Consider the following 27,116-nt stretch of genomic DNA (forward strand, 5'->3'; position numbering starts at 1 on the left):
ATGGGAAATCCATTCAGATGGGCCAGAATATGGGCCTTGTGACCCAATAGGCTTATGGAAGTTATCCCAGGGGGCTGTAAAGGTGGAAGTGTCAGGATCTGCCTTGATTTTTAGTGGGATCCTTTTGACTGCTTCTTGAGAGTGGATTGCTGGAAGGTGAAGCTAGATACGGAGAGACCTGGTAGGGAGGCTCTGGCAATAATGTGAGGGAGAGGTGATGGGAGCCGGAACCAGACTGGAGCTGTGTAGAACCGGAAGAGTAACTAGCTTCAGGATATATTCTGGAGAAAGCATCGAGATTGGCCGAGAGGCCAGGGATGAGGTTCAACAGAGACCGTGAGGGCGACTTGCATCTAAGGTTACTAAAGTGAGTCGCCATCAACAGAGGTGATGAATTGTGTATTTCCCTGTTTCTTTTTATTAGGAACGTTTCTAACTTTCAGTTCTTAGAAATCACTAACAACAAACCCATGATGGGGCTTACCGTTGAGCACAGTGGATCACCATGGCTTGGCTGTGGCTGACTGCTGAGTCATTCTCTCGGGGAGCACTCCTTCCCACGAGGCTGTGGCATTCCTGGATCTGGCGTGTGGGTCTCAGGGTCAGCCTCAAGATTCACAGGACGATGACAAGAAGGATCTGTAGCTCCATGGGAGGCGAGCTGAGCCCCTCTACCAAGAAAAGGAACACCGTTCCCTCCCCTCTGTCCCTCCCCTCTTTGGTTCGATGTGAGCCCTCCATGGTGGGTAATTTCACTGCCAGACCAGCCTCGTGGCTTCTTCCCAGTCTTAGCCATCTTCATTTCAGCTCATGTAATTTGGAGAAGCGTGTTCCTCCTGTAGGGGCTTTGGCTGAACACATTTGATTGATTCTCTTAAATGGGCTACTCTCTGGTGAGAGGGAGACCGTGTTTGTGATTTTTTTTCTCCCTTCTTTTAAGTGGCAACAAAAGACAGAATCCTATTTATTCCCTGATACTGTTCCAACACAGAAGGATGCATTTTAAACAGAGAGCCAAGCCAGCTTGGCTTGGTGATGCAGCCCAGGAGCCATGGTGGGTTGAAGGCTTCACTAATTGCCAGTCTTGCATCCAGCATCTGACTGGACTTCTTCATCCTCCAGCCAGCCCCGTCTCGGGCTCCAGCCATAGGGATGAACTGGAGGAATAAGAAGAGATGGAATTTCCAGAGGAGCCCTTAGCAGAGTGGGCTGAAGTACAAGGTCTCAGGGACCACGTTCTATGTGTCACTCTGCTGGTTACTGTCTGTGTGACCAGGAGCCAGGGACGTCCCTTCTCTGAGTCTTTAAAGGAAAGTCTTGCTTTAGTTTAAATCTGAAGTGTCCCCCCAAAGACTCATGCATAGCAGGACTGATCTTCAAGCTCAGTACTCTGGAGATGGTAGAGCATAAAGAAGATGGAGACTAATGGGAAGCCTTTAGATCACTGGGCACAAACTCTTGAGGGGGATAAGAGGGCGCTGGTCTCTTCCTTTGCCTCTCACTTTGGCATCTGGACCATGCTATGAGCAGCTTTTCTCTGTCACACCCCCCCCCAGGGCAAGGGAGCCAGTGGATCAAAGATTGAAGGGATGACCCCAATACCCCCCCTCCTCTATGTAAGCTGATTGTCTCAGACATTTGACATGATGCAGGAAATCTGCCTAACGTGGATCTGGAGGGTTTTGGCCTCTTGACTGATCTTTTTAGCCTAAGAGTGCTTATCGGGATAGACCCCAACACTAGGAGAAGGCTGGAATGAAGATGAGGAAGTAGGAGAGGGTCTGGTAAGGTATGAGAAGTTTGTTTCCAGACTTTAGGACCCATTGGTGAAAGTTCCAGGCAAGCCAGATGTTTGCCTATGGTTATGCTTCTTCTGGGCACAGGCACACACCGAAGTCCTCCCCCCAACTCTGTTCTGCAGTATCCGATACTGTCATCATCACTATTCACATCTCCTCCACACACATTCTGAACGTGTCAGCCTGGCTTCCATTAGAGGAGACTGGTGGCTTCCCCTGAGCATCCTCCCTGGCCACTGAGAGTCAGCTGCCTGTCCACAAAACCTGGATTCATGCTCCTTTAGAATGCCCTTCCACTTGCAACTAATGTGAGCTGATGGGTCCATACTCAGCTTCTTCATGCATGGGGGGAGTGACAAGTGAGTGTGGTCCACACCGGCTCCCAGTATTCCCCTGAAGAGGCAAGCCTCGGTAAGCTGTAGCAGTAACAGGCTGTTGTCCCTATCTCTCTCTTCCACTTCCTCACCAGAGCATCTTGTCATAGACAGACTCCCCCCTCCCTGCCCTGCCCATCCACCAGTCCTTTATTTCTAAGGCTAAATGAAAAGGAACTAAAATGACCAGAGACAGTTTTACTGGTTAGTTGATGGCTCTGTGCCTAGAGCAGAGATGAAGGTGCAACTGCCTGGTAATGCTCTGAGACATCGCCCTGGCTTGGGCCAGACCTAGATAAGTTACAGGCAGTGGAAGTTATGGAGAGACACAGAGGAGCCCAACCAGTATGATATGGACCACACGAGGATGTCAGGAAGAGAAAGAGCAGCACAGAGGTGTGGGGACTGAAATGGTCACATTACAGAGGTGTTGAGCATCACCAAGCCTTGCCACGCCCCATGACATGACATGGGTCATTCATTAGCTCACTGAATTATCACTGCAGCCAGGGTGAAATCGGCATCATCAGACCTTCGTTTTACAGGGACAAACAGGCAGAGGCAGAAAGAAGCGAAATTGCCCAAGGTCACATTAACCAGTATATAGCAAAGCACGGATCTGAGCCTGTGAGTTCAGACTCCGCTGGGTGGAGGACTCAGGAGAGGGAAGGCAATGTGAGCAAGACCCTTGAACATCAAACAGGGATACTTGGTTGGTCCTCTGCACCTTGAGCTGAGGAGCTATGCTTTCTCAAAAGTGGGAGGCAGGGGAGTGTCTGCATACTGCAGGAAGAGAACTGAGGGAGAGTCACACTCCATCCATGTGTGCAAGATGCTCAGTCCCTCAGGATGTATCCATCATGTAGATACATCCATTCCAAAGGGCAGTGTCCTAGAAGGACCTGGGGGATTGTCTCAAGCTGACTCCGTGGCCATGTTGAATCATGTACCCTGCCGTGACCCTGTCACCTTCTGCTTTGTTATCTTGATGGAAAAGCCATTCTGATTGGTTCTTTTACTCAGCCAGTGATCACTGGAGACATGTAGGGGAACCCAGCACTTTCCTGGATATGAGGACACAATGGAGTGGAAATCTCAGACTCCTCCTATGTGACCCGGTCTACTGTGGGAAACAAAAAAATTAAACACATGAACAAAATGGAAGGAAACGATGAGCATGGAGAAGTGAGTGATTCAAAAGGCCCAGTAATCAGGGAAGGCTTCCTGGAGGAGGTGTGATAGAAAGAACTAAAAAGTGACCCGACTAGAAAGGGTCATTTAAGATTAGTTCACACAGAGCACATGCTTCATGCCAGGCACTGCCCCTCCCCTCCCCAGAGCTTTATATATGTTCACTTACTCTTGCCCATAGCCCTGGAAGGTGGACAGTCTTATCAATCCCAGAGAGCTGACATCAATCAATTACTCAAGAGTAGTGGCACTGGGGTTTGAACCCATCAGTCTGGCTCTAGGCCATACCCTTAAATTCCACAGTGTTCTGCCTGTGGGAAGAGAAAGCCATCCTGTTGCAGGGTCTGTTCCGGGCTCGTGAGCCTTTGAGATGGGCTGAGCATCTCAGTGAATGAGAAGCAGCCGAACCTCCATAGTGGGGTGCTCGTCCTTGAAGACTTAAGGGGCCCCACTGAGAGTGGCTTCCCGGGGCTCTGCAAAAGAAAATGGCTCAGTTGCAAGGACATCCCTGCTGTCTGCACAGAGTTGGGACTGGACGGGGTCAGAGGCAAATCCCACCGCTTTGTCCCTTTGAGCAACGGTATGAATGGGTGCATAGCAGGAGTTCAAGTGTTCTGGATTCACTGATGAGTGAGATGCAAGACTTAGAGAGACAGGAGGCAGAGTGGGAGCCTGCTTGGATGAACAGAACAGAGGACTGCCAACCAGGTTTCTGCTTCCTGTTTCAAGGCAAGGAAAGAGGATGTCACCCCTGGGTATTTATTGCCAACACCCCATCTGCTTTGGACAATGGGTTCTATGGTCACCCTGAATTTAGCTGCGCTGGCTCTGTGATGTATCTAGATATTGAGACCATTTAGGACTGGCTACACTTCCCTTGTGCACACACATATACCCGTGAGCATTCCTAGCTGCATGTAAAGAATATGGCCGTATGTGACTCCCAAGGAAGAAGTGGCATTCGGGCTGAGAGCTGGGCAGTTGGTCTCCAAGTGTTAGATTGCCTCTTGTTTGTGCCCTGACTTTTGTCTCAGTCCTCCAGACAGTTTCACCAAAGACTGCAAAATATATGTAGAGGAAACCAGAGTCCTACCTATACTCTACCAGTCAAAGAGGCGATCGGTGGAGGGGGGCATATCATGGGTTCTTCTAAATGGGCCAGCCTTCCTGCTGTTCAAAACACACCATCAACAACCTGTGTAGTATGTCCGTTTGCAGTCCCATGCAAAGGAGGAGGCCTCACTGCACATCCACTCTGGAGATAAGCAAAAAACATTCCACAAGGTCCTTTTGCAGGCTAGTGGGGCTTCACACACCACTCTAGCTGTGTCTTCCCAAGATTAGCTGCAGCACAGAGCAGCACTGCTTAATAGATGGCTGGTCCCCAAGAGCAAAAACGTCACTGTCCTCAGGCAGGATTCAAACCTAGAGGAGATGTTTTTCAAACTCCTTCCGACTGACTCCCTTGGAAGACTCTGTGCCTCTCGGACAGCAGTGATCTTCAAGACAGAAGTCTGGAGGTGGCTTTGCTGCTTCCTCTTGTCCCTGCTTCTACAAACAGCAATAGAAGTCCACGAAGCTACCTGACCCTATTATGTGATGCACTACAAAGGCCAAAGTTAGGGGTGTACCAATGGGCGTGAAGGAAACACAAATGTGCCCTCACCTAGAATGCCCATCCCAAAAGGCACGGTGGTGAAAGAGTTGGTTATAGCCCTGAAACCAGATTGCTAGGGTTAGAACTCCATCTCTATCACCTATTAGCAGGACCCCTCCCTTGCCTCAGTTTCCTCATTAGCAAGATGAGGTCAATACTTGTACTGACCTCTAGTCATAGGGATGAAGACGGACCAGAGTAAACACACATCAAGCACTTGGAACAGCAACAAATCCCTGTGAATGTCCTGTTGTTCTGGTCATATTAGCATAGACAATGGTGCTGTCAGTCATAGCCCATAGAGGTGGGTGTGGGTGTGAGCAAGGGGGGGAGAAGAAAAGAGGAAAGATGGAAAAACACAGCCCTGTGGTTGCCGGGTCCTTTCCCAGGAGCCTCCAGGGTTTCTTGTGATGACATTTCTTTTCTTTTCTTTTCTTTTTTCCCTTTCTTTCTTTCTTTCTTTCTCCCTCCCTCTCTCTCTCTCTCTCTCTCTCTCTCTCTCTCTCTCTCTTTCTTTCTTTCTTTCTTCTTTTTTTTTAGCCAGAATGAGAAACATAGGTTCTATGTCAGAATCATTGCAAATTCCAAATTAGGGAGGTTTCATGGACCTCTGAAAGACGCCAGAGGGAAAATTGGTGGATGGGGTGTTTTTCAGCTGTCAGGGGAAGCTAGCTGATTGATTGAATGACTTGGTCAATAGACTGAATGGGCAGCAGCTGGGGAAGTTGGGCACAGGCAAGAAAATGGGGTGAAGACAATAGGAACCAGCAGGGGAGGGGGAGGAGGTGGCCACGGGGCCAGAGGGAGAAAGGGATGTGGTTACTCTGGAAACTGTGGAGATGGTCCATCTGGGTCGTGGGGACATGTCCTGTCTGGAAGTTAAATATACCAAGCTATAGTTCTCTGAGGGTGCTAGGTTTCTCTTCACAACTCACTGTAGGTCCTTAGGCAAGTCACTATCCTTTTCTCAGCCTCCTGTTGTACCTCCCTTGAGACCTTTGGAGATTCAAATGATCTGATGGGTCTTATATATCTGATGAAGTGTTTAGTGCTTAATAGGGTCTCATTAAACACAGAGACCTTTCACTCTGACGGGGTGATGACTAATGATCCATGGTGCAACCCCCAAAAATAGTGAGAAAGAGGCAAAAAGATGTGGGTAACTCCAGAGTCTAAAAAGAATCAGATTCTCCAAAGTCCCAGCACTGGAAAGGCTCTTCAGAGGTCATGGCAGGGTGTTTCTCGTTCCCCAAACTCTTCCAGGCAACCTGGAAGTCACGCTGTCTCAAAACCCGATGAGTGAGAAAGGAGAGCCATGGGGCTCCTTACCACGCAGAAATTCGTTTTCATATTGGACTTAACAAGCCTCTTTAGATCATAATTGCAATTATAATTACGATAAGACATTGTACTCAGCCTAATAAGTGTGTGTTTGCTATAACCATCTAAACACATAATGTATTATTAGCCCCGTCTCTCCAAAACAAGGAAACTGAGAGCTGAATACTCTAGTGGCCTTGTCCAGCACCGAGCAGCATGTGCTGCTATGGCCTTAGTGGTTTCGGAGTGTGGTAGAAGAAAGCCAGTGAGAGGTATGAGAGAAGTCAGGTGGGATGACTGAGCTGAGCCTCCAAGGGTGAGTGAGGCTTCTCCCGACAGAGATGGGGAGGGAAGGGAATATAGGCAAAGGAATGGGCTTGCGCAAAGACAGGAAGACACCAAGAGTCTCCCTCCCGCCAAGAGCTATTTACAATGAATAATTGCAGTCACAGTGACAGCTAACACTGACAGAGTGCCTTCTCTACACCAGGAAAGGTCTTACGCATCCCGCCTGTGTCTTCTCGAGAGCCAGATACTGTAATTATCGCCATGTTGCCAGACAGGGAAAAGGGCTCATCTGAAATCACAGCTTGAAAACAGCAGCACCAGCCCTAAGCTCCAGTCAGCTTGATCCCAAAGCTCCCAGTGGCTCCTAACTGTTAAATGCCTCCCTGTTATCAGTTGAGAAACCACAGAGCTTTAAGAACTGTTCATACCTGTGTGGTAGAGAGATCTCCTAAGATGTCCCCAGTACACACACACACACACACACACACACACACACACACACACACACACACATCTGAACTCCCTTTGTGGCCAAGAAGAGCCCATCAAAATCCATAAGAGGCAATCATGAGTCTGGCTACCTAATAAAGAGAAACTTCCCTAATAAACTCACGATTCTCAGGTAATGGGTTTGACTTTTAAAAGGCTGATAAACGTCTCCACAGAGGAACAGACCTTTGCCAACAGCTGCGTTTTGCCAGTTGATGTGGAGAAGCCGTGTATGTCCATGAGGGAAAGGACTGACTCCTGAGAAACAGCTACTGTGGTGTAAAGCTAGACATTGCCTTTCTCCAGAGCTCCCTGTCTCCCACAGGGAGAACAGGGCTATACAGACAAATGATGGGGCCTCTGAGGTAAGCCTAAGGAGGGAGAAAAGGGTGATCTGAGAACATGCTGGTGATTGGTACTAGAGCTTCTGAAAGCTTTCTCCTGATTGGTGGTGTTGGTATGGAGCCATTGTTATCACTGTCAGAATTGGCATCAGTATTGTAACCCTCACTACCATCACCACCATCATCATCACCATCATCACCACCATCATCATCACATCACCATCATCGCCACAATCACCCACCAATATCATCACCATCATTATCTTTACCACCATCACCATTATCTTATTATCTTCCCCACCACCATCACCACCACCACCACCTTTACCATCACACAAACAAGCGAACCAAAAATAACATCAGTCATTTACTGAGTTTCCAAGAAATGTCCTAAGCATGTCCCATGGGCCCTTACACAGCATTGGCCCTGCCTTGAAGCAAAGGAGTAGGTCTTTGGTACAGTGGCATCAGGAGGTCACTGGCTGTAGGTTGCCTTGCCTCTAGAGTTGGACAGAACCTCTTGGAAATGAGCATCCATGGGGAATTTGCAAACAGCATGTTGATTCTCTTTACATGGTATTGAGAAGCAGGAGTCTGGCCAACCATCAGCACTTACTCCAACTGCAGAGATGAAGGTCTCAGCTCTGCCCCTGACCCTCCGAGTGCCCTGCCCTCAATACTTGTTCCCCCCAGATGACAGCTTATCCATGCTTCGGCTCAGTGTCCTGCAGGGACAAATGCTAACCCTGGGATCCAGTAATACAGTTAACCCGGAGAGATGGCCCAACAGCCCGCCAGTGGCTCCATCAGTGTGAGACGAGGTATCTGACAGCTGCCCCCATCGAAACCCTTTATCTCAGTTCTCTGCTGTGTTATTTCAAAACTAACGAGCCCAGACCTCAGGAGCTCATCCGCTGCTTGCCGCCTGCCATCGAGATTTGTGACTTGTCTGCTCGGCCCTCTCTGTGGATGTCTGCAGCTGCTTACCCTCTGCTTGTTAAGAATGTTGTCCCCAAACTGCATGTAGCCTAGGGCATCAGGAGTGTATGTGTGAGCAGGGAGGAAGGTGTGTGATGTACGTGGACATGTGTGCATTTGTGCGTGTATCTCAGGATTCCTCTGCCTGCGGGAGCTCCCAGAAGAGTCCAGTGGTGTGTGTCTCTGAATGGAGAGAGAGGGACAGTTCCATCCTTGAATTACTAAGGAAGAAGCCAGGTCACGCTATTGATAGGTACTGAAGCAGCCATGCATCCAGCAGGCACCAAAGCTAACTCTCAGGGTAGAAGCTTCGCAACAGACCCTTGAGGGCACCCCAACTGTACCCCCTCTCCTCTTCTGCCCAGAATTCCTCACTTCAGGCTCTTTGGGGAGGAAAGCCATCAGAATCAGCAATGAGTGGGTCCCCAGGGGCAAGCTTGGAAGTGCTGCCAAGTGCCAGGCACTGTCTAAGCTCTGGGTACATGTTGTCTCTTTTCTTCCCCACAGCAGCTCTGCCAGGTGACTGCCTTTCAGAAGGAAAGGAGGGACTGGGCCGAGGTCACTGGGCTGGTGGGTGATCAAGCCGATTATTTGGCCGTTCCTGTCTGGGACTCTTCACATCCTCCTGGACCAGACTCAGCCTCCTGCACCCAGTTGGCTGTGCTTCCTACAGACAGACATCTCTCTTCCCCACGTTCTTTCATTCTCAGATGTTTTTCACTTCCCTGGAATAATATATTATATGCCCTGGTCCCATCCCTCCTGCTAGACTTCAAACTTAAGGGAAGGATTCGTGTAAAATGATGCTTAGCTGAAAAGTGAGAGGGTGAGGAGCTAATGAAATGATGAATGAATGAATGAATGAATGAATGAATGAATGAATAAATGAATGAATGAATGCATCTAAATGGGAGAACTGGACCTTTCTGCACTTCATGATCATGTCTTAGGAGTCAGTCCATCAGGCTGGAGCCCTCCTACTGAGCCATCTTATTACCCCCAAACTCCTCTGGGTCAAGGACCTCAGAGCTGCCTCCCTGTCCAGTCCCTACCAGTCTATCCAGGTGCTCCATCTTACCCCAATGGTCCTGACCCTGGCTTTTACTGTACTGGATGCCAGCATCTCTCAGATGCATTTCTTGGTTCCTGTGGGTTCACCAAAGCCCAGGCTCCTGTGTCCTACTGCCCGTTGACCAGCCCTGTGAGGGTATCTAGCTGGCATCTCAAATTAACATTTGGGAGACTGGCTTTTGAGGCCCCACCCCTCCCTGAGGACCCATGAGCAGTTAGCAGTAGCTGGGGAAGGGAGAGAGATGTTCTTGAGTAGTGTAGTGACTGTAAGGTGTCCACGCATCTGTAAGCAACCATAATGAAACTCACTGGGTCGCCAAAGTAAGTAAATAAAAAGATAGGGAAGTAGAGAAGCAGCTGGTTGAGAAGAGGGAAGAGTGTCAGGAGGGTGAGAGGTGGCGATGGGGGTGAGCATGATCAAAATACATTATGGACATGTATGAAAATACCGTAATGAAACCTGGCGTGGCATGTGAGTAATATATCCTAATGAAAAGTATTATCTCTAAGACTGAACTCCAGACCGCCATACTCCTCTCCCAGCTCAGTGAGAGACAGTTCCATCCTCCTGGCAGCTCTGGTCACATACTTTGGGGGTGATCTTTCTCTCTCTTTCATGTCCAATCCCTGGGCAAACTCTGTTGATGCTGATTCCACCTTGGCTGTCTGAGAGTCCGGCCCCTGCTAAGCATGATGTCAGCTCTGCACCAGCTTTGCCCACCAGCCTCACTCTTGTCTCACTGTGGATCTTACCACCTCCCTTTTAGTCTCCCCTGAGAGAGCACCCAAAGAGATTTTTAATATCTGAGTCACACCATGATTCCTCGGCTCAGAACCCACCAACAGCTTCTCATCTTACTGAAATGAAAATCCAGCCACTGGCCAGGGCTCTGCAGACTCCTGTGAGCTGGCCCCTCACGGTCTCTCTGACATCACCCCTCCTATTCACCCCTGGCTCAGTCAACTCCAGCTAACCTCTGGTCCTCAGTCTCTGGTATGCTCCTCAGGTTCCTACCTCAGGACCTTTGCACCAGCGGTGCCCTTGCCTGTTACACTCTCCCAGGCATGCTCAGGACTCAGTCTCTTACCACCTTCAAGCCGATGCTGGGATGTCACCTCTGATGACCTCATTTGAAATGGTAGTCTTCTCCCAGGAGTGCTTTCTCTCTGTCCTGGGAGCATTCTGCCCCCTGCATTATGTTCCGTTTCTTCCCTCAGCGGCTCTCATCCCCATCTGATGGTCTACATATTTACCCCTTCCTTGTGTCTGTTCTCTGCACGCCCCTCCCTGCTGCCCACTCAGAACTACCAAAGGCAGGGGTTGCTTTGTCGTTGTATCCGGTTGACTACCCCAGCACCAACAACATAGGCAGCATACAGTAGGCGCTCAATAACTATGCCCTGAATGGAGAATAGTTGAACGGTTGTTGGTAGCCTCTCCCAGGAGTTTCCCCTCTCCCAGTTCTTGGACTAAGTATCTCCCCACTGTACTGGACTTAGGGCCTCCTCTGAAGCTGACAAACTCTCCCAAGGCATGGCTCCCTTCATCCCGCCTACCAGCAGGAGCCATGATGATGCCTTAAAGGAACTCATCTTGCAGGATCCCTCCAGGGGCACAATACCTTACATAATAAAAAACCCGCTCTCCTCAGAGGACTCCACAGCCTGTGTCTGAAATCCTGGTGCATGCAAGGGTTCCAGACTCACTCATGGCCACAGACAACGGCAGGATCGGGGCTTGAACCCAGGGCCGTGGGACAGCTGAGCCACGTGCTTTCATGGTATCATCTAATTATTCTCATGGCACACTCAAGTGGGAAACCATTCCTTCTAGGCAGGCCCAGCAATCAGCTCGCATCCCCTGCTCAACAATTTGATCCCTCACTGCAGATGGCAGTTGGCAGGACAACCTGGGGGGACTGAAGGAGGATTGGGCATGGGGGGCAGCATATAGGTGTGTTCTATGATGAGAGTTCAAAACCTAGGCCAGGTGGCAGCTGGACAAGAAACTCTGAGCTGAGTTTTCTACATTTAATTCTTTTGGTTTTACTAACCTATACTTGAGACGAGGTAATTATTGATATACAAGAGAGTTACACACACACACACACACACACACACACACACACACAGAGAGAGAGAGAGAGACAGACAGACAGACAGACAGAGACAGAGACAGAGGAGACACACACAGTCTTCCATCCTGCTGTTTTCCTGAGACAATTGGTGGATGACAGAGACAGAGAGACAGAGACAGACAGAGACTATAGCTCATCCTAGGATAAAGCCCAAATCTCTTGTAGAATCTGCAACCTGAGTACCCCAAGTGTGTGAGTACCCCAAGTGTGTTCCAGGGGACAGCAGCACCTGGCATGGGTTAGAATGGAGTCACCCAAGCTATCCCCAGACCCTCTGAGTCAGTGCTCACCCCCCCCCCCGACCTGAAATCCAAGTGGCTCATGTGCACATTAAGCCCCCAGAAGCAGCTGTTCACGTGGCTCTTCTTCCTTGTCTCCGACCTTCCATCCTCCATCCCCCATCTGTCTTTTTTGTTGTTGTTGTTGTTGTTGTTGTTGTTTGTTTTTTCGAGACAGGGTGTCTCTGTGTAGCTTTGCACCTTTCCTGGGACTCACTTGGTAGCACAGGCTGGCCTCGAACTCACAGAGATCCACCTGGCCCTGCCTCCCGAGTGCTGGGATTAAAGGCGTGCGCCACCACTGCCCGGCCCCATCTGTCTATTCTAACCCACTGTGTCCTGTGTAGTTATGAGAAGTGTTCCTGCTCTGCCTGCCTTTCTCTCTGCTATGACCAGTTTCTGTTCATCCTTCAGGGAACTCGCCTTGGTCTCCTGCCCACATTCTCCAGGCTGCCACTCAGATTTCTCTCTGCCAGAGAGCTTAGTCCTCTGCATTTTATTTTCCAGTTTAGGGAATCCCCATCCTCTTCCATGATGGAACTCCTCGAGGGCAGAAACCGTGGCTTGGTGTGGACTTTTGTGTTCTTGTAATCTGCCGTGAAGTCGTTAGTCGGTGAACATCTGTCGGGCAATGAATGGAAGGCAGAGGGAAACATCATCGTGTGAAACTTTGGTTTTTCATTCAGTTTTTTTTACTAAAATGAGTGTGACCATCCCCGCATCCAAATGACACTTCCCACAGCAGCACTGCCCAATCGTCTTCTCTCAAACTTTGTTGCTTTTTTTTTTTTTCCAACCATGATAAGAAAGCTCAAAGGGTCAAGGTGCCTGTAGATTACCTCCAAGTGGGCTTCATTAACTAGATTAACCTTGAAAAAGACTTGGAGTTCCAAGACTCCAGGCCAGAGTCCCAGGAGCCCAGCCACAAATTAGCCACATCCATCTTATTGCTGGACCAGGTCAGTTCTGTGATGAATTCTGGGATTTCTAGGAGACTCAGGAGCCTGGAAGCCTGGGCTTCTGTCGAGTATAGAAAGCAGAAGATTCCAAGCCCCTGGCAAGTGCAGGGACAGGGGTGGGCCATCCACAATGTTGAGGCAGAACAAGCATGTAGGGTCTGACCACTACCTGAGAAGCAAGTCCCTTTTCCTCACTAGGTCTCTGTCCCCAGCAGTGGGAGTGAGGGAGGTTCACCCTGCTGCACCCTGTGCAGGGTTATCATCATCCGCTGAGACACCAGGCTAGAAACACTGTACACACAGGCCCAGCTATGGGTGGCATGGAGAAAGTCAGAGTCAGGGATGTCTCAAAGCCAGTGGCCAAGGGCCACTTCTCCTTGTGAGAAGACGCAGGCCAAAGCCCTGAGATGCCTACGTCCTGCAGACGCTAGAGGAAATCTCCAGGGTGCCGTACACCCCTGCTCAGTACTTCTTTGCAGTTTTGAAATATTTCTGAGTAGTGCTCCCCCCATCCCCCCTCTCTCTCCCTCGGTTGATTTTATTATAAATAGCCTGCACCGCTGGTATTCTGGCTATGTATTTCCATCTCTAGGCTTCAGTTTCTACACACACACACACACACACACACACACACACACATACACACGGTGGAACTGGCTGCACCCGCTGGTGGGTTTCTTTAGAACCGCCATGAACTTACGGGCGAGAGAGCAGTAGTGTTCATGCCGGTGTCTGGCATTCAGGAAGCTTAAATAGATGGAAACCGCTGTTATAACCAAGGAGTACAGAAAGAGCACCGGCCAAGCAAACGCAAGGCCACAGCTCCAGGCATGGCTCTGACATGAGTGACGTGATGATGTAGGCTCGGGCAACCCCCTTATGTCCTGAGACCTCAGTTTTCCCACTCTCTACAGACAGTGCCTGGCTCTGAAGCTCTCATAGTCCGGCCTTGTTTTTCTGTTTCTAAAATCTCTTTGACTCTGCCTAGGGCTCGGGTCATGAGGATTGGCCTCCAGCCCTGGGCCAAATGAGTGCTTTGTTGGGAGCGGCCAGAAACTCTGCTCCACCCCGTGCATGCTTTGATGGAGAAGTGCATGCTTTGATGGAGCCGCGAGCAAGTAGCTAGGGGCCCAGGCATCTTAGAGAGTTTTGTAGGAAGTTCATCCCTGACTCTTATCAGAGGCGAGGAATCAGCTGCTCGTTGCCATGACTACGGGCAGCAGCACATCAGTGCCGGGTCTCTGATTAGCAGGAACGCAGGGAGGAGGAAGGCCTCAAGGAACCCAGCATCCTTGGCTTCCCCCTCCCTCTGTGAAGTGGAGTGTGCCGGCCCCTAACTTCCTGTCTCAGCTGTCCCCTGAAGATCTTGTCTTCTTTTAAGTATTTTTTTAACTCAACATTGAATAACTATGTGGTAAAGATGAGGCAGCTGTGGACATTTTTTTTTTTTTCAACAAAAACAGACCCTGAAAAGATGCAGAACTGGAAACAGAGAAGACGCAGGGGTGGGGGCTGAGGCTGAGGTCTGGTTCCACCGAAGGGCTGTGGTGCTTCACGATCTCTTCCTACTGTCTACTCAGCACCTTGATTTGTATGAGGGGGCAGAGCTTGAGTATGGATCAGTCAGCAGAATTCATCTGCTCACCCATCCATCCCTTCACCAGCCAACAGAGGCACCACTGGACACTCTTTGATGATTTGGTAGGTAAGGAAATTAGTCCCTACCTTGAGAACTCCTGTCCTAGCCCAGAAGATGGTCTGTTAAAGGACACGAAAAAATTCTCAGTGAGAGAAGACTGAACTCAGCCAGCCCCTGTGGCTCCTACCACTGGTGAAGAGGGGACAGAGTGAGAGGCCAAAGTCAGGGACAGCTCTCAGTGAAGGTGACCCTTGAGAGAGGACGATGGGCTGGCCAGACAAGCCACTGTAGGAGCTACATGCCAGGTGCAGAGGGCAGCACGCACAAAAGCCCCGAGGCAGGAAAGCTTTGACCTAGTTGAGAAACAGTAAGAAGACCATATGGCCAGAACAATGGGAAAACAAGGAGAGACGCAGGAGGGACCACCAAGGCCAGATCATATGGTGGCATCTTTGGATGTTGTGCTTGATCTGACAAATGGCTATCTGGGGTATTTCTTGGGCATGTAGACTCCTGGGTCTACCCCTTTGAGACTCTCATTCCTGGTATCTACAACGGGTCCTAGGATCTCATTCAGAAACATCATCGGAACCTTGGATGTTGTGCCGAGCTTGGGTTTTTTATTTTATCTTTTTTTTTTTTAAGATTTATTTTATTTATGTATATGAGGTACTTTTTTTTATGTACATTGGTGTTTTGCTTACATATACGTCTGTGTGAGGGTGTTGGATCCCCTGGAACTAGAGATACGGACAGTTGTGAGCTGCCATGTGGGTGCTGGGAATTGAACCCGGTTCCTCTGGGAAATCAGTCAGTGCTCTTGACCACTGAGCCATCTCTCCAGCCCCAAGCTTGGGATTCTAAAGCTTGCACACTCTCCCCTCCAGTTCTAAGGAAGCTGAGCAGAGCTAGGGATGGCTCAGCACTTGGGTGCATGCTGCACAAATGTGAGGACCTGAGTTCGATCCCCCCAGCCGTATAAGAAGCCGGCTGTAGTGACACACACTTAAAATCCCAGTTCTGGAAGGGTAGAGACAAGAAGATATTCAGAACTCACCGGACCTCAGCAAGCCCCAAGTCCCAGTGAGAGGTCCCGTCTCAGAATGGCACCTGAGGTTGACCTCTGGCTTCCCCTTGCATACTTGTGTATGCAAGTGTGTGTATAGACAGGTGGAGAGAGGGAGGTAGGGAGAAGTGCTCTCTCTCTCTCTCTCTCTCTCTCTCTCTCTCTCTCTCTCTCTCACACACACACACACACACACACACACACACACACACACACACACAAAGTTAGGATGTCTGAAATAAAGTCTTGAATGTTCTATCATGGAGGACCCTGTCCTTCCCTTCAACACTTCCTGTAGAATTTATTATATTCCTGTTTGTTTTACTGCAGATTTCCCAGGGGGGGTACCCCAGTCCAGAAAGCTGGAACTAGCACTGTTGGAGGAAAAGAGCAAGCTAGCACATCCCCCGGTGAACAATTCCAGACATTTCACTGTGAAGATCTTATCTCTGATCTTACCTCTTTCCATCCCTGCATGTGCTGAGGTCTTTGAATTTGAGTCCTTCTGCCTGGTACACACCTCGTCTTTCTGCAGATACCTGTGCAGGAGGGATGCATTATTGTACAAAAAAAAAAAAAAATACTCCCAATCCTCTTGGCTAAAAGCAAACCCAACAAGCGGCTGTGTTTCACGGTTTCTATGAGTTGAGAATGTGGCTGTGTAGTTGTGGCTCAGCATGTCTCATGAGCTTGTTGTCAGATGCCACAAGGATTGTCTCCTCAGCCCAAAGCTTGTCCTGTGCTAGGGGGGGCTCATATCCACATGCTGGCTCACATGACTGGATGTTGGTGATGGCTGTTGGCAGCAGGCCTCTCTGTGGGGCTGAGTGTCCTTACAACATGACAGATGATGGTCCTTAGAATGATCAGTCAGGGAGAGCAAGGCAAACATTGCCTGGTGATGTAGTTTGAAAGTCATACACTGCTGGGCGGCAGTGGCGAGCACCTTTAATCCCTGTATTCAGGAAGCAGAGACAGGTGGATCTCTGTGAGTTTGAGGCCAGCTTGGTCTACAGAGCCAATGTCAGGGCTACATGGAGAAACCCTGACTTTAAAAAAAAAAAAAAAAAAAGAGTCATACATGATTACTTCTACAATCTTACTCATGGCAAGTGAGTCATTAAATCCATCCAATATTCCAGGGAAGAGAATATGGCCGGCAATAGTATCAATCAATCTGTGAATACATTTTAGGCCACTTCATTCTGCCTGTTTCCTGTCCCTGTTGCTCATCAAAGGGGTCTTCTCTGACTCTGTGGAGTCATAGGCACTCTCCCACTTTCCTAGCCCTCTATGGTACTCTATCCTCATCATAATTGGTCACATTCAATAAGTCACATTTTTCATACTTAAGTGATAATGATCTCCTCTGCCATCTGGATATAAACTTCATGGTCACAGTAGCATCCCTGATTGGGTCACTGCCTCCCCACACTGACAACCCGCACTGAGGTTTGGAGATAATGAATTTGGGTTAGCTTGGACCAGGCAGGAGGCACCCTTGATTAGAATCTCCATTCCTCCTTGGCTGGCAGGGACGGCCAGCTCTGCTTCTGAAGATGCGCCAATCAGTGGCTGGCAGAGATAAATGTGTTGTCTGCCCTTGCTTCCCTATTGACTGGGTTTGGCTTGCTCCCTGGAAACCCTAAGGATCTGGGAACCTATCAGATGCATTCCTTGTGAGTCATAAAACCAGCAGGAGTCTGGGGCAGAAGAGCTGATGCCCTTCCATCTAGCCATGATGGACCCGAAGTCTGAAAGTAGAAAAAAAACTAAAACAGACCCAGGACCCTCAAGCTCCTGGCTCCTCTTGGTTTGGATCCAGGGCTTTGAGTAACAGGCTCCACAAAGACTGAGTGACTAGGCAACTTCTTGTCCCCTCCTGAGACTCCACTGATCGAGGCACATTAGTGACTCCCAAGTGTTGTTTGGCAGAAGGAAGGCACCTTAAGCCTTCATGGGAATTGTTCTTCCAAGTAGGTGACGTCACTTGTCTCACTTGTCTGCAAGAGACACCAGACTGGCTGATTTGCAAGAAAGTGAAAGCAAGATTAAAAAGTATTTTTTTCCTAGATCTTTTGGTTGGCCTAAGTTATCTTTGTCCTCATGACAAATCAACAGTCTAGGGACTGGTGGCTTTCTCTGTTTTACTATTGAGGGACTTGGAACTCAGGAGTCCAGTGACTGGCTGTAGGTACTACCAATGCTGAATGGAGAAGGCAGTGTCCAAATTCAAGCATCCAATCGCCCCTCCCACCCTGCCTGCATATCCAATAAGAATATTATCATCAAAGACCACATTGGATTCCTGGAACCTAGAAGAGTATCCAGCACTGCACACACCATGTTTGTTCCTTTACACCTGAGCCTATGAAAAGGCTATATTTATAAATTAGGTATCACATGAGATTAACAATGATAATGGAGAAATAACATTCTGTAATTGTGATCTCACTCTTAAAATATCGTACTGTGCTTTTACTGTCTCATAAAATGAAAACACCAATGTCTTCCCTTTGGTGTATTCAAATGTCCAGCATCATTCTCTGTACCTTATGGCCGTTCCTAAGTACAAAAGGGGTGACTTGGACACAGTGGTCTAGTACTATGTCAGTTAATCTGATAAAGATAACTATTAGGCTGGAGAGATGGCTCAGAGGTTAAGAGCACTGACTGCTCTTCCAGAGGTCCTAAGTTCAATTCCCAGCAACCACATGGTGGCTCCCAACCATCTGTAATGAGATCTGATGCCCTCTTCTGGCCTGCAGACATACATGCAGGCAGAACACTGTATACATAATAAATAAATAAATCTTTTTAAAAATTTTTAAAAAGAGATAACTACTAAGTGAATCACAGTAGGGTAGCATATACAGCATGGATACGTTGGGTGAAAGGATGGTTCATGTCCCAAGCAGGAGATAGTAGGCCAGTGCAAGGTTTCACTGGACTACTCAGAGAAGTAAGGGTTTATACTTATGATATGTTTATGGAATTTTTCCATTTAATACTTTTGGGGCTTGCCTGGTTTTGGAGCTACTGGTTTATGGGGGGAAAACTACAGGCAAGAGAGGACAGAGAATTAGAGTCTTTAAAAAAGAGGGGGCAAAGGGGGCTAAACTACCCCTTCCATGCTTCAGTTTCTATAATCTTGAGGGAGGATGTGAGCAACTTAACCTAGCCCATTTCTCTCCTACAAAATCATTAGAGTTCCAGTATCTCTCCTCTTCCAAGTGGCTGCAGCTGTCGGAGTTCATGGCACTCCAAGTCATTGGGGCAGAAAGAGAGAAAGGCAGAGAAGAGGTGTGGATCTTGGCTGCCTTGAACTGGAAATGGCCCTCCACTCCACTCATAGAGAAAAGGCCAATGATAACCTCACAATCTCAGTCTAGCAAGGAGGCCAGAAAACCTTAGGTCTGAACAGTTAATGAAATGACTGCAAATACCCTAACATTCCACCTTCTTATTTCTTCCCCTGCAGGACAGAGCCCCAAAGCAGTCTCTTGCTCCCAGCCCAGGATGGACCTTCAGAGAAGCTGGGCCAACATCTGGCCACTGAGACCTTTGGTACCAACAGCTGGGGAAGAGATAAGACCTGCCGGGAGCTGGGTCCTGCCAGAGCACACAGGTGAGATGCTGCAGCGTCTCCTTTCGCGCCAATAGCTAGTTCAAGCTGAATGTGTGAAAACCAAGTTTGCCTTGCCAACCCCTTCTCATTTTCAAGCTCCTCTCTGAGAGCTTGTCGTGTGCTAGAAAAATGTTTTCTGGAGTGGGTCAGTGTTTTAGCTTTGTGGACCCAATGGCTGTGGTCACAACTGTTTAGATTCAGGCACTGAATCTAATGCAATACGGGAGTTCTAATGACAATGTATTACTTAGAGCAGGGGGCAAGCTAGACTCGGCTGTGTGAGTTAGAGTTCCATTTGTGTGACCAATACTTAGGAAAACAAGATGAAGAAAGTTACTTTTTGGCTCATAGTTTCAGAGATTTTGCTCCACAGTCACTTGGTTCTGTTTTTTTCTGTGACTGTGTATGGTGATGCAGGATGGGGAGGGAGGGAGGGAGGGAGGGAGGGGAGGGAGAGAGGGAGGGAGGGGAGGGAGGGAGAGGGAGAGAGAGTGGGTGGGAGGGAGGGAGGGAGAGGAAGGAGAGAGAAAGAATGGGAGGGGGGTACCTTCACATCTTCCAAGTTGGACCTCTTCCCTTTTCTACCTTTGTTCCTTCCAAGCTCAGCAAATATTGCACCATTGCATTCAGGGCAGGGTCTTCCCACTTTATTTGATGTTCCATGTGTCAATCATCTCTGGGATGCCCTCACAGACACACCCAGGAGTATACTTTCCCTGTCTCCCGGGCATCACTCTATCCAGTCAAGTTGATATTCTAGCTTAACTAGCACTTGGGTCATTTAATGAAAGAGTTGCTCCTTGACATACTGATTCTATGAGCCTCGGACTCTCAAATAATAATCCCAACTTATATTTGTGTCCTGAGTTTCAGACTTTTGTCCTCATTCTTTAACCCAGCTATTCAGCCACTGCCTTTTCTGTCCCTGATAGATGACAGGTACTGTACTAGACACTGGTAAGTGGCATTTTACTGAGGCTCATAAAGGTGACCAGTACATTAAAATAGTGAATTCTTAAACTCTAGCTGGGGCCAGCAAGATAGCACAGGACATGAAGATGCTTGCTGACAAGCCTGATGACCAGGGGTACATCCCCAGGTCCTGCATGGTAGAAGGGACAAACCTGGTGACCAGGGGTACATCCTCAGGTCCTTCATAGTAGAAGGAAAAAGCCTGGTGACCAGGAGTACATCCCCAAGTCCTGCATGGTAGAAGGAAAGGATCAACTCCTGTAAGTTGTTTTCTGATCTCAGCATGTATGCCATGACACATGTACGTGTATCCCCCCTACACAGACATATTAATAATGAAAAACTAAATGAAAAAACTCCAATCTTTTTAATAACTAAACTAAGCCTACAGTTGATAATGGAGGGGCCAAGGCACTCTCTACCTCCTGGTTTTTAATTTTCTACCTTTCATTCGTAGATCCCAGTCCATTATTGTCTCATCTGAACATACTCATGATACCATCACATATGTGTGCCTGCATATGCAAGTGTGTGCATGCATGTATATGTGAGTGTGTGTGCCTGTGTGTATGTACATGTGTGTGAAAATGTGTGCACATGTGTGCATGTGCATGAGCTTATGTGTGAGTGTATGTATGTAGGTACACCTTGGGGTAGTGCATAGGTGTGTGGAAATCAGGCACAGCTCACCTTGTTTTTCCATGACAGGGTCTCTCACAAGGATTCAGGGCTCACTGATTAGCTAGTGAGCCCCAGATATCTATCTGTCTCCATTGTCTTTTGCTTTGATCACAAGCACACACCATAAATCTTGTTTTTGTTTGTTGTTTGTTGTTTGTTTGTTTAATGTGGGTGGTATATTTGGAACTCTGGTTCACACCTCAGGTAAACAACTGTAAGAGGCGATGTGGAAATCTCCTTCTGGCGGTGGAGGGGAGCATTGACATGGACCATGCAAGTGTGGTAGTCTTTGCACTGCTCACCAGAGTGTCTGACAGAAACAGAGCATGGGAGGCTAGGTTTCTTTTGGCTCCTGGCTTCAGGGGTGTTTCTAGTGATCATGGTGAGTAAAGTCTAAAAGAATGGCCCCTCGGTGGCAGTTAGGGTACAAGGTGACAGCAGTTAACCAGGATGGAGTGCAGAGAGAGCCGGATCAGAACCAGGGCGGGTGTAACCTTCAAAGCCCCCCCCCCCCCCCCCCCCCGACGACCTACTTCTGTCATCTTGGCTCCAACTCCTAAACCTCACGCGGCCTCCCCAAAATAGCTGTGCCAGCCTGGGAAACAGGGTTCAGACATGAGCTGTGGGGGACATTTCAGAGTCAAACCTTAACGGGTACCTGTGGGTCCTGGCAGTAGGCGTGGCACATAGGCGGTCCGAAAGAAAGAGAGAGAGAGAGGGAGGGAGGGAGGGAGGGAGGAAAGAAAGAAAGAAAGAAAGAAAGAAAGAAAGAAAGAAAGAAAGAAAGAAAGAAAGAAAGAAAAAGTTCTAGTTTAGAGCATCAGAGAGCCAGGGCAGAAGATTCTAGGGAAAAAAAAATCTAAAAAATGATGGTGCCATGTTATCAACTGAGCCATACACTGTGTCTGGGCCTCTTGTCCTCGTCTGTCTGTGACTGATCCTCTGTGGGGTTAAAAGCCGCAGTAATGATGATAATTAATAACTATCCTATTAGTGATCAGAAAAGTCATACTGATTGTACTTAATGACAGGGACATGCTCTGAAGAGTCTGTCCTCAGCAGATGTTGTTGTCCAAACACCCGAGAGGGGACTTACACAAACCCGGAGGACGTCACCCAGTCTACGCTCAAGCTGTGTGTCACCTCTGCATGTTCACACGGTATCCTGCAGCTCTGAGGGCAGTGGTGAACGAGACAGCCCAGGTCCACTCAAGCACAAGAGCCAATGGTGAAATCAAGACAGGAAGCAGGCACCAAAGTGGAAAGGCTTCTGCCTATACTCCGATAATAAAGAGTGACTAGATAACCCGGCCCTCTGTTAGCGTGACCAGGCTCTAGGATCTACACATAGTTGCTCACACTGTGTCTGACCTGACTGTGAACACAGTAGATGGCCCCCTCCAGCATCACCACACATGCATGAGTGACACCCTGTGTTGCAAGACACAATGGGAGGTTTTCAGTTCCATTATCAAACTAATGGGACAGCCATCTCATCGATCGGAATGATGTTACCTGGCCTGGGACTGTAGCCTGGCGAGCTAGCTGTGAATGTACTCAGTGCCAGGCCAAGGCAGGTGGCAGCAAATGTATGCCCCAGGTACCTGGTTAAATTCCCACCTCTTAGTTGAGGACCGTACAAGTTAGAAAAATCTCTGAGTTAGGAAGGGAACTGGAGTGCAGAGATCCAGGTCTACGAGTTTCTAGAACCATCTTTTCTTACTGTTATTTTCTTCACCTTTGACCTCTGCAGATTCAGCCGCTGTATGACCACGGCATCCTCAACCACTGCACATTTTAAAACTATACGTGTAGCAGAGTGGTTATCCTCATCCACGTGGGCTTAGCCTCTGCATATATGTATTCTCTGCCTCTTCCACAGTGTGGACTTAACCACTGCACACTTAGCCACTTGAAATTACAGTCTACCCCTGTAGCAGCTGCGTTGCTGACCACTGTAATTGACTATCACACACGGAACTCCAGGGTATACAAACACTGTGTACCCAACCCCTGCCCGTAACACTGACACCCATGTGTTACTACTAGTCTGTGGTGTACTTCATAAATGGGAGTGGGGAGATGGGGAAATGTGGGACCACATGTATGAAGGCTTTGGGACAGATCACCTCACAGACTTCAGGTCTACTGAATTTAAAGACTTTTCAATTTTACCCCATTATTTTAACCTGAGCCCAAGACACTGGTTCTTAGATCACTTGCCTCTCAGACTTTAGAGTTATAGATGTTAGAGGTCTTTACAGTTGTGGTTTTTGTTTTGTTTTGTTTTTACTCTTAGGGGTCCTGCCACCCAGCTCCCAAATAAATACACAGAGACTTATTCTTACTTAGGAATGCCTGGCCTTAGCTGGACTTGTTTCTAGCCAGCTTTTCTACTTAAATTATTCTGTTCCTCTTTAACTACATTTTGCCTCTTACCCCATGGCTGGCTGGGTGGCTGTGTGGCCATGTGGCTGTGTGGCTGTATGACTGGGTGGCTGGCCCCTGGTGTCCTCCTCTCCTTCTCCTTTTCTTGCTCCTCCCTCCCCCTCTAGAGTTCTCCTTCTATTTTTCTGTCTACCTGGCCCCACGTATTTCTCTCTCCTACCTAGCTATTGGCCATTCATCTCTTTATTAGATGTTTCAGGCAGGCAAAGTAACACAGTTTCACGGAGTTAAACAAATGAATCATAAAAGAATGCAACACATCTTTGCATCATTAAACAAATGTTCCACAGCATCAACAAATGTAACACATCTTAAACTAATACTCCATGATAGCTCTTGGTCCTAACAATGGATTCTTTCCTCATTTTTGACACACTTTTAAACTCCCCACCCCACCCCAAATTCCCAGCAGTTGTGCCCTTATGAGACAAGATGACTCAGCACTCGGCCAGGCTCCTTCATCTGTCACTTGGTCATCTGACAAATGTTCACTGGGTTCTTGCTGGGAGTCAAGTATTCTTTGGAGAAAGAAAGTTGGAAGTTGCCCACTGTGTCTTTAAAAATAGCTGGCTCATTTTCTGGATGGTCTATTGTGCTTTGTGCCTTATAACATGTAGGTATACTTCAGCAGCCGGGATTTGATTCTTAAACATCCTTATGATGTTTATATTTAACTTTCTGAAAGTGGATCTCTTAAAAATTATATATATATATATATATATATATATATATATATATATATATATATATATAATTTGTTGGTGGGGAAGAGGCCTTCACATACATTCTAATCCCTCATCATCTCTCCTGCCAACCTTGATGATCCAGATTCTTCAAATGGAATGAGATATGGCGAAGTTTTATGATGTTCTGTTGAGTTGGGCCACTAGCTGCTCCAATGGCTGTAGAAGGCAGCTGGGGCTCTCAGAGCAGGGGTCACAGGGGGTCAAGTCCCAGCTTCGATGATTCCTGGTTGTGTGGCCAACAGTAAGTCAGCTCAACTCTCTGGACCTTATTTTCTTCACCTGTAAAATGAAATAACAAGAGTCATCCTGGCGTCCTAGAGAGGGAGGGGCTTTCTCAACTGAGTGCTCTGCCTTGTCACTACAAAGATCAGAGTTCTCTCCCAGGGGTGGTGGGGACAGGTTTAAAAAAAAAAAAAAAGAAAGAAAATCAAGGTATGGCAGCCCACACGTGTAACCCCAGCGCTGGGGAAGTGGAATCAGAAGGTCCTGATAGTCACTGGTCAGTCAGTCTTATCTACTTGGTCAGCTCCAAGCCAGTGAGAGATCCTGTCTCAAAAAAAAAAGTGGGTGACACCTAATGAATGAAACCCAAAGTTGTCCTCTGGCCTCCAAACCCAGTGCCTTCTAAATATTTTATGTCAAAAGATATAAAAACTCTTGGTACATAGTAAATATACCAGGGCTAGTTTTGTTGCTACTAAATTAATAAAAATAACACTAGTTGCTCCAATAAAGGCCAGCTGAGCTCACGCTTCTATTCTCAAACAGATTTCAATCCATAGCTGTCTCTCTTTGCTATAGGATAGAGTTCTCTCTCTCTCTCTCTTTCTTTTTTTCCATCCCTGGAGCCTGTCCCAATTATACAAGATGATAACTTGACTTCATTTGACTGCAGCCTGAGCGTTTGAATTTAATTGAATAGGAAATAATTATTTCTGAAGAGCGGAGGTTTCTGAGGTTCCGTGAAGCGATGTAAGATATGTATCTTGTTACATTAGACCCAAGCAAATACACTTCTAACAATCAGCTTCTACTCAGCACACCTTCTGCCTCCTGTGAAATTTACAGCAGAAGTGTGTACAGGACGGTTTGGGGAGGGAGCGGGCTGAACTGCCAACTCATTATTTTTAAAGTGATTTATTTACCGAGGTGAGCCATTTGCAAATTCAATATTAAATCTATTAAGGGGCAGTTAACCTCTATAAACCTTGTTTTAAATAATCAATTGGCATTTGGGTAACTACAGTGTCTGTCTCATTAGGTGGGCATTAAGCCCTTATTTAAGACGTTTAATCTGAGGTGTGACCGAATCAGCCATGAGGTGGCAATCAGATGCTCACCATGGGTCCATGAGTCACCCAGGAGCTGGCTCCTCTCCCTTTCTCTGGCTGTGACATCCCTGACCGGGGAGCCTAGGGACCCTCTCATGTGTGCCTTTTCCTTTCCCACAGTGCCTCTCAAGACAGGGACCTGACACCACCACCTTCCTCCAGGGGGAAAAAGAAAAAGAAGAAATCGACCAGGAAGAAGAGAAGGAGGTGAGGGTCCTGAAGACGGATGAAACTTCAAAGACTCAGAGGCAGGGGAAGGAACAGAACAGGGGGAATAAAGCTATAGAGTCGCCAGTGACTCCAGCTCGGGTGCAAATTCCTTCTGTGCTTCTTAGTACCTGTGTGATCCTGGGCATCATCTTTCTGAGCCTTTTGTTTCCCCCTTCTGGAAATGATAGTAATATTACCAACCTCCTGGTGAGCATTAGATGAGAAATGACTCTGGGTATGGTGGCTCGTGCCTGTAATAACAGCACTTGGGAGTCTGAGGCAGGAGGATTGCTGTGAGCTTGAGGCCAGCCTGGGTGCATCCTAGGTCAGCCTGAGCTACAGAGTGAGACTTTCTGTATCACAAAAAAAGAAAGAGGAGGAAGGAAATATGGAGGCAGCTGACACAGTGTTCAGCAATTGTGTGTGATCAATTAATTAATAAAGAGCCGTGATCACCGTGGATGCCGAACTTGAGAGACTGAAACTCACAGAGTGCAGAGGCTTGTACCAAACACCTTGCTACCCACCTTCCTTTCACTTCCAGCCACGTTCGGCCAGGCAAGCTTTATTATGCCCATTTCAGAGATGAGAAGATAAAAAAGCTCATAGGTTGGGATGTCAGAATCTGCCTTGCATTTGATTCCAGGATTCCTCTCTAGAGCCAGGATTAACGTTTTATATTAATACCAGCTCGTGGCTCTTTTGAGCTCCTTGAATTTCTTTCTACACATAACTCTTTCAAGACGTTTTCATACTGAAAAATATTCCCAGAGTCCCTGGTAAAACCTTGTCTAGTGTTCTGGCTCCAGGGAATCACACCCAGGCTGTGTTTATAGAAGCCTGCAGGGGGCAGCAGAGAGCAACGTCTGGCCAGCCCAGGTTTGCAGGGGTTTTCTCCATCACACCTACTTTCTGCCTCTTAAGGATGGACCCAAGTAGGACTCAGGGTAGTGCGGGGTGACACCCCCACTTTCCAGCTCTTGTCAGGAAGGGGTTGGGCTCGGGGCGAATTGAGTTCCCGATTTCAGAAGTGTGCGGAACTTAGAGGAGGAAACAGCGCGCTGTGGGGTTCCCTAATGATTCCTCCAGCGAGTGTCCCCTGAGCGAGAGTCTGGGGACAGTTGCGGTTCCCCCCCCCCGTACTGAGTTTTTCCTCCTCCATTTCTCTTTGCTGATCTGTTTTTGCTGAGCCTGCCAAGTTTTGTTTTCAGAAAATAAAATTAGTGTGTACTCTTTAAAAAAAAAAAAAAAACTGGGATATTTCATCGGAAAATATGGTTTTCTGGAGCCTTCTGTGGAAAAGGCAGATGCTGTGGAAGGCTGTGTGATAGTTTAGTGGCAGAAGGCGACCTTGGCGGGTTGGAGCCAAGGGGCACCGCAGAGTCACACCATGCAGCAGAGCTCACACGGGAGGTTTACTGGGTAGAGGTGCAGAGGAGGCCTCTGAGCGAGAGCAGAGTGGAGGGGGGCTGGGCGAGGAGGGCTTGCCTTTTATAAGGGGATAGGACG

General features: G+C 48.0%; 1 protein-coding gene across 1 annotated transcript in view; it reads left to right on the forward strand.

Moving 5' to 3' along the window:
- Positions 1 to 27,116, forward strand: part of Srrm4 (serine/arginine repetitive matrix 4) — a 156,832-nt gene that overhangs the window by 91,814 nt on the left and 37,902 nt on the right. The window contains exons 2-3 of the mRNA XM_036171851.1: positions 19,073 to 19,219; positions 25,518 to 25,604. Of these exons, the coding sequence (XP_036027744.1) occupies positions 19,073 to 19,219; positions 25,518 to 25,604 (234 nt within the window). The remainder of the gene's footprint in view (positions 1 to 19,072; positions 19,220 to 25,517; positions 25,605 to 27,116) is intronic.

The sequence above is a fragment of the Onychomys torridus genome, chromosome 22, assembly GCF_903995425.1.
Source record: "Onychomys torridus chromosome 22, mOncTor1.1, whole genome shotgun sequence".
Lineage (NCBI taxonomy): Eukaryota > Metazoa > Chordata > Mammalia > Rodentia > Cricetidae > Onychomys > Onychomys torridus.